Genomic DNA, 8,058 nt, shown 5'->3' on the forward strand with positions numbered 1-8,058 from the left:
GATAAAAAAATTGTAATTTAAAATTATTATTCTTATTCTCTTTGTTTTAATCTAATCATCTAAACACTATTATCTTATTTATGGAAACAACACAATTTTTATCCAAATATAAAATTAATATAATTTTGTTTATATCTGAACTTATATTTATCTCTGAAATAAGTAGTTTTTATTTATAACTGAATCAAACGTAGCCTTAAACATGTTCATTTGTGGTGCAGATGATTTTAGCCCCCTCTGAAATAAGCCGTTTTTATTTATACCCGAACTAAACGTAGCCTTAAATGCGGTCATTTGTGGGGCGGAACCCCCCTTCTGTGAATGACGTGGCGGACCGGGTCCATTTTAAGAGAGAGAAACGGTGCGGACTAATTCACCTTCCCCTCTCCCTCTGGTTGTTCGTTCCTCGTTCCCTTTCTTATTATTGCTCCACTAATAGATCCTCGGCCCTCTCATCCTCTTCCCCCACCCTTCCTCTCCTCAAATCCCGCTCCCCAAAGAGAGCGAACGAGAGGGAGAAGAGAGAGGACACCGGGATCTCCCTCGCCATGGCCGCCACCGATGGCTTCTCTGACAAGAACGTCGTCTTCAGGAAGCTCAAGGCCAAATCCGAGAACAAGGTAATCGCAACCGCCCTCTCGCTCTCGATTCCGTTATGTTTTTGCTGGATCTGGCGCTGGATCTCCAGATCCGGTGGGGGATCTCTCGGATCTGGTCGATTGGGTCGTGGATCGCTGTTTTCTAATTAGGGTTTCAGTTTTGTTCCATGTGTTCGGGGTTTTCAGATGTGCTTCGATTGCAATGCGAAGAATCCGACGTGGGCGTCGGTGACGTACGGGATCTTCCTCTGCATCGATTGCTCTGCAGTCCACCGCAGCCTCGGTGTGCATATCAGCTTCGTGAGGTAACTGATTCCTTCGTCATTTCTCGTTGAATCGAGAGAATTAGGTAGCTTTCGTACTTAATTTATGTTTTTGACGTTCACATCTGATTATTAGATCTCATCTCCGTGATCGGGTAAAAATTATGGTGGGTCACCGTTCAAAATGTATTACTTCTTAGAATATTTGATTGTTGAATCTATCTGTATGCTTGTCCATGAACTAATAATTGTTTATATTGAAATCTGCCTATCGGTGTGCATGAATATTCGATATGATATGACAATGGCTTAAGATGCATCAGCTGCAGTAGTATGATTGCCACATGGATTGCACAAGTGCACATTTTTTTGCTGGCTGACATGTGGTTTCGTTTCAGCTGGATCTTACTAGTTAAGTTTGTTAATTGTCTTGATATTATGATTACAAAGCTTACATTGAGAAATCATTTTGTAGTACATGAAGAGTTGCTTAGTGTTTTGTAATAGTTAACTTGGTGACGTTGGTTGAGTCCTGGGACTTTGAGAAGGGGGGAAATTCTCATTTTCAGAGATCATGACTGGTTATTCAGATTTGAGATATGTGAGTTGTTGTTCCAGCAACGTTGCATCGATCTGTACATCTTGATGCTACTTTACCTTAATGCAATGTATCGTGTGTTTTATGAATGTCTTAATGCTATATGAAGTTTATGGTCTTTACTTCAAAATTATACCGTAGAGGTTTATCAAAAGTTATAAAAAAATATTATAAATGACGAAAACTTGGAATATCAAATCAATGTTGATCTGATCCCTTCTTGAAATAGAAAAAGGGATCCTGGACATGCAACTTCCTCCATCATCGAAGTGGCACACAATTCATTTAAAGCTAGTCCAACTATGAATTGAACGCTAAGCATTTAGTATTCCGGAATAGTGTTATAGGAGTCCAATCATAACCTAATTAGATGTGGACAGTCAATCCCTATTTATAGGAGATCAATTAGGGCGAAGAAATAAGAAAAGGTTCGCTTAATTTCAGGTTATATCCGTCTCTAAAATCATTTTTTCTAATGGTGCAACTCCTCATTTCTAAAGTATGATGGCCTAGGTGTATTAATTTGGAACAAATTGCTTTTGCTTCCTGGAATGTAGTTATATGGCGATGATCTTTCCACTTACTCAAATTTGGATTGGAGATTCATTTGATATGGGTAATCAGATTGAGATTGAGATATGTAGTTGGCAAAATCTTATAAACACTTCTGTTTCTATATGTATTGCTTCTTGAAACTTTTCCTTCCAACATATCTACACTGATTTGTGTTTTATAGGCTGTGGCTGTACCATGCATTAATACACTCCGGAAGTGTATAACCATTCCTTGAATAGTTTAATCTAAAATATAATTTTACACATATATTTGATAACGATATCTTGTGCTTCACAGGTCAACTAATTTAGATTCTTGGACTTCGGAGCAGCTTAAGATGATGGCTTTTGGAGGCAACAACCGAGCACATGTCTTCTTTAAACAGCATGGGTGGACGGATGGTGGCAAAATAGAGGCAAAGTATACATCAAGAGCTGCTGAGCTGTATAGGCAGATACTAGCAAAGGAAGTTGCTAAAAGCTCTCCGGATGATAATGGTTTGCCGTCATCGCCTGTTGCAACACCTCAGGTGTCAGATTCTGCCAATGGCCTCCCTGAGCTTAAGCTTTCAGATGCTTCAAAAGAAAATATGAATGAGAAGCTTGAACCTGAGGTCGTTCGTTCGCCTAGAGCCCCTATTCATCCGACAATCAAGAAGCCCATTGGTGCAAAGAAGACGGGAGGGAAGACAGGGGGACTTGGTGTCCGGAAGCTTACTACAAAGGTTGATTCTCTCTTCATTGCTATAGATTGTTAACTAAGTGATGCTCATTGCAACTATATTATTATCATCATTAGGAATGGTGTCTCTGTGACCTCATATCTCTATCGTATGGTTCCAATCATGATATTCTGTTGGGAGAATTTATAGATTTTACCTGAACTGTAAAGCATCTTATAATTGTTATCTGAACTTGAGAAAATTTGATTTTGCTACCCATAAACTTGAAAAACTATGGTTTTGCTACCCGTTACTTTTAATTTCACAAAATTTAGCCATGTTCTATTAAATGTGAAAAAAGTTGATGAATATTTTGTTGAGTAACAGAATATTTTGATAGGTTACGGAATATTCTGAAAAAAGTTCAAATTGCTGTTCAGTTCTTACGTAGGGGTAGCTAAATTAAATATATTATAAGGTTTGGTAGTGAAATCACAATTTCTGATGTTCAGGTTTGTATGGAAATAAGCCATATACTTAGCTGTAATGCCTATGTTTTAACATATGTTGTTTGATCTATAAGGAGGCTATTAATCATGTCTTTTATTTTTGTACTGAATGAATAACATTCTCTTTGTAGTTATGTAGTCAACAACTGTGCCCTTATAATCCGGCTGAATATTTGTTTGATAAGATTTTTTGAACATGTTGAAGGAATGTATTAACCTTGGCTGTCATCACTTGCAGCCGAATGAAAGCCTTTATGACCAGAAGCCTGAAGAACCAGCACCTGCTTTACCATCCTTGGCTACTTCCACCACAACAACTGGCCTTTCCTTCCCTTCCCGATTTGAATATGTGGAGCCATCGGCCGAGACCAGCTCTGGAGGAACTCAAGTGATTGGCCATGTCGCACCACCAAAATCTTCGAACTTCTTTCAAGAGTTCGGGATGGACGGTGGTTTTCAGAAGAAAACAAGCTCAACTTCATCTAAAGTACAGGTAACATCTTATTAGCTCATATAGGCATATTTTAATTTGATAAAATTTGATATAAGTCCACTTCAACTTTGAGAATTATTGGGAGATTGACACTTGCCTGTTACTAAAGTTTTTATAGTATTTTTACTTCTTGAATAGATTAATTAATTTTTTTTTTCCCATTGTTTGTACCTCCTGGTTTCTTAACTTTGTAATGCTATCAAAAGGCTATCAAATCGGCAATTTTTATATCTAGTATGAAACTGTAATACATAGTGTGTTTTATTATGAAGCGTATTGCTCTTTTGTGTTACTTATGATTTTGAGCATTGACTTGTCTTTTCGCTTATTTGTTTTCTCTTGTTTTTTATTGAATAGTTTATTTTCTCCATTAGACATTTTTACAGTACTATGGACAAACACTCTCCGCCAATCTAGTTTTAAAGGCACTGTATTAACGACTTTATGTGTCTATGTAGTAACTTAGAATTGTCACTACGTTAAGACTATTTCAGCACTTCGTACCAGGGGATTTATCAGCTTAATTAATTTTTGGGAGCTTGGCATATTGTTGGTATGACTATATATATTTTGTAAAAACCATGGATGTGAACGAGAAATACTATATCAAGCTGGAAGACATGCAGTGTGACACATTTGGCACTGACCAATACAAATGGTGTTGAATCTGAACAACCCACCATTGCCATCATTTTCTTCATTCTTTTGTGGGTTTATTTTTGTCCCTCATTTTATGCTTTTGTTGGATCTTTGCTTGGTTTAGAGAAATCTACATGTACAACCCTACTTTTTCTGGCAATCCCATGTGAATCATTTTGAGTTTTTCTTTCGCTAAAGTCGTTGTTCACTATATATTGGGATCATAGATTATTTTGCTAACACTGTTACCTTTTGTCCCTCGGGACATTTTTACCCTCATATACTTTGTATGTATATCCTTGGCTTTTAACTTTTGAAAAGCTTCTTACATCTATCTCACTTCTGGTGGTCATGGCAGCCATGGTTGGCCTTCATCTTGTTATTGCTGCTCTAACTTTGGTCAGGCTTTTGGCTTTTGTTCTGTTTTCAATAGTCCCAAACTGAGTATGGTTTGTTTGTCCAAGAAGGCAAACTTCACTCCATTAAGTGGATCTTTCTTGTAATTTTGTCGTGGAGGATAAAAACAAAATTAGTAATATGTTATTTGTCCTGAAATTGATTGACTACCAATAGTTCTTTTGAAAGCCAAAAATGTTTAATGGCTTTTTTTTTCCCCATGAATCCTGAATCATAATTTAATCCTGAAATCCTAATATTCAAATGAATCAGATCTACTCTCGTCATAGTCACTCCGTTGTTAAGGTCATTTAGTGTCCCTTTGTATTGGTAATCAGAGAAAAGGTTGGAGGAGGATAATATTATTCATCTATCTTTTTTTTCTTTTTTTTTTCTTCTGTTGTTGTGCCATTAACACCAGTTACCATGATAGAACTTACCTCATTGGCTTGTGCGCTGCTAAATGCTGCTGTTAATTGCACATATTGAATCTGTAAATTACCAATTATTCAAAATTCTCATTGTTTTGCAATCATATAAGAGACTAGGCAGTAATATTTTATTAGCTATTTAAATCTTAATTATCTCCTTTGGTATATATTATGCATCTATTTTTTCTATTAAATGTTTAAGTGCTGATGTGATCTCTTAATGAATTCATTAATGCTTCTCAGGTACAAGAAAGTAATGAAGCAAGACAAAAGTTCTCAAATGCCAAATCCATTTCATCGGCTCAATTTTTTGGTGATCAGAACAATGCTGATAAGGAGGCCCAAATCTCACTTCAAAAGTTCACAGTATGCCTCTTTTGCCATTTGCTACTGTTACCTGAATTAGTAATATATCAAAGAAAGATTGTGTTACTCCAAATATTAGTTCCATTAATTCATTTTACGATGCTAGCAACCAAGCAACACCATGTAAACAATATTCATATGTAGGGATCATTGTTCTAGTAGTTATAGTTGTTCATGTTATAAATGGATTGATTTGATGAGCTGTGGCTCTATGTTTGAATTATTCTTCCCTTTTAGGGTTCAACATCCATTTCAAGCGCTGATCTCTTTGGTCATGATATGGACGATCCTCGTCTTGACCTCACTGCTGCAGATCTCATCAATCGGCTTTCTTTCCAGGTACCCCTGTTAGTTCTTACTAACATATTATTCTCTGATAACATACTAGTGTTCTTATTATTTAAGAAAAAGCACCGAATAACGTTCAAGGAATAGTGCCGGTCCAATCTAAGTGGATATACGGCGTTTATTTTGTATTCTGGAAAGAGCCTAAAAAAGAAGAAAAGAAAGGGGAAAAAGAAAAGAAAACAAAAAAGAAAGAAACATAAGCAATTCCACAGGTCCTTTAGCTTCTTCCTCTTATTTATCAATTTTGTGATGGTTTATTTGAGATGATTCGGAAGTGTTTATGAGGTGGTACTCAGTCTTTTTTATTTTCCAATTTTTTTTTTCAGGCATCACAGGATATATCTTCGCTTAAGAACATAGCCGGAGAGACCAGTAAAAAGCTGACATCTTTAGCGTCGAGCCTCATTAACGATCTCCAAGACCGAATCCTCTGAGTGTAATAGTACATGCATGAGATGATATTCTTATTTTTATAAATTGTCCGAAGGCAATCCTCTAAATCTCAGTTCGTGGTCAATATAAGGAAACCCTGGAGATTGCTGCTTTAGCCTGCTGCAGTAATTTTATTCCTGTTTTCTTTTTCTGCTTAGAGAGAGACATTACTTAAAGGTTGTGACTTTAGTGGTGGTACACATCATGGCCAACTTTGTTTAAACATACCGAACTGGGAACCATAGCAAAATGTTGTGTATTTTGATTATTATTATAATTGTTTTACTATTATTGCATCTCTCTCGGTGCATTCTTGAAGATCGGTCTTTAAGTGATTAAATCAGTATTTGATTCCATTGGATGGTTGAGATGATTGTTATTTCTATTTATTTTGTGTTATTTTTATTTTCTGTCCTGTTATCACTTTTCGTTGGCTGATGTTGTGGATGAATTTCATAATTTTTTCCTCTCAACTTTGTTATCGTCCTGCGCCATTGTAAAATCGTACGGCCTTTCCCTAGAAATAATTCAGTGAGAAACGTTAATAAAGAAAAATTTTGCTTGGAATGTTATTTAAGTATTTTGCTCCATATATGGAGGGCTGTTTGGTTTTACGTAAAATTAAGAAATATAATTTGGTGGAAAAAAAATTCGGAGTTTGAAGAGTTTTACGGTATTTAGGTATTGTTTAGTTAATTATAGGAATTAAAAATAAAGTTTTTATATTTCATTATAGTAGGTTGGTATAAAATTCTAAATATTTTGATATGTTTTACTTTGGTTTTCAGTATTTGGATAAAATATTGTATTTTTCACAAAATTAAAAAAATGGCTAATATTTTATTTTTTAGCCGTTAGTTTTTTCAAAAACTAGTCAGGGTCTTTTGAAGCTCATGCTAAGTATTCATAATTTATCCAAAGCTTGTCCAAAAAAAAATAAAGTCTTATAATGTTCAAAGCTGGTCAAATTAGTTGTTATGATGACGCAGAAATAATAAAATAGCTTAATTTAAAAGTGGTCAAATTAGTCCTCAAGTGATTTGACTCAGTCAAACTAAATGTTAGAGGAGATTTTTTTTTTTATTTTAATAAAGACCTCAGCCTCTGTATAATACATAAATCTTTTGCTAGGATGAGCATAAATCTTTTCTTATATATTCATTTTATCTATATTTAATTTTCCTATACCTTTGTAAGAATTTATGGATCAAAATTATTTGAGAGGAATGCAAGAAGATAATGATTACTAGAAAAAAATGCAAAAAATTATAATGAGTTCGTGGTCATTTTTTTTTTCTACGATAAACAATTGTGCTGCAATGAGAGCATCTATTTACCCTCAGTCAAACGGGAGCGTGTTATGCTAGTGAAGTTTTCTAAGGTCATGAACTTAGATACAAAAGAGGGTTTCGAATAAATTGCCATAATTTTCATGCATTACTGAAATAGTTCAAAGACAAAGATCTTCTGCGTGGCACCATATACGTCACCGCTGAAAAGTAGGTAACTATATTTTTATACACATCAGCAAAAAATGCAAGAAATCGGACTATACAAGAATGTTTTCAGCATAGCGGTAAAATTGCTAGTCGATATAAATCTTTCTTATATATTATTTTTATCTATATTTAATTTTTCTATACCCTTTGTAAGAATTTATGGATCAAAATTATTTGAGAGGAATGCAAGAAGACAATGATTACTAGAAAAAGATGCAAAAAATTATAATGAGTTCGTGGTCTTTTTTTTTTTCTACGATAAAGAATTG

General features: G+C 35.0%; 1 protein-coding gene across 1 annotated transcript; it reads left to right on the forward strand.

Moving 5' to 3' along the window:
- On the forward strand, positions 370–6,608 carry LOC109715485 (probable ADP-ribosylation factor GTPase-activating protein AGD8). The gene is made up of 7 exons (XM_020240517.1): positions 370–620; positions 786–904; positions 2,313–2,739; positions 3,424–3,678; positions 5,388–5,510; positions 5,748–5,849; positions 6,185–6,608. Exons 1-7 carry the CDS (start codon positions 549–551, stop codon positions 6,290–6,292), a joined length of 1,206 nt encoding a protein of 401 aa, XP_020096106.1. The 5' UTR covers positions 370–548; the 3' UTR covers positions 6,293–6,608.

This window comes from Ananas comosus, linkage group 9 (assembly GCF_001540865.1).
Source record: "Ananas comosus cultivar F153 linkage group 9, ASM154086v1, whole genome shotgun sequence".
Classification (NCBI taxonomy): Eukaryota; Viridiplantae; Streptophyta; class Magnoliopsida; order Poales; family Bromeliaceae; genus Ananas; species Ananas comosus.

Excerpts from the sequence above, each read along its gene's own strand:
- LOC109715485 (XM_020240517.1), top strand. The coding sequence starts at position 549 with ATGGCCGCCACCGATGGCTTCTCTGACAAGAACGTCGTCTTCAGGAAG. Across the intron at positions 905-2,312 it reads GTGCATATCAGCTTCGTGAG|GTCAACTAATTTAGATTCTT; the intron begins GTAACTGATTCC and ends TGTGCTTCACAG. Across the intron at positions 5,511-5,747 it reads TCTCACTTCAAAAGTTCACA|GGTTCAACATCCATTTCAAG; the intron begins GTATGCCTCTTT and ends CTTCCCTTTTAG.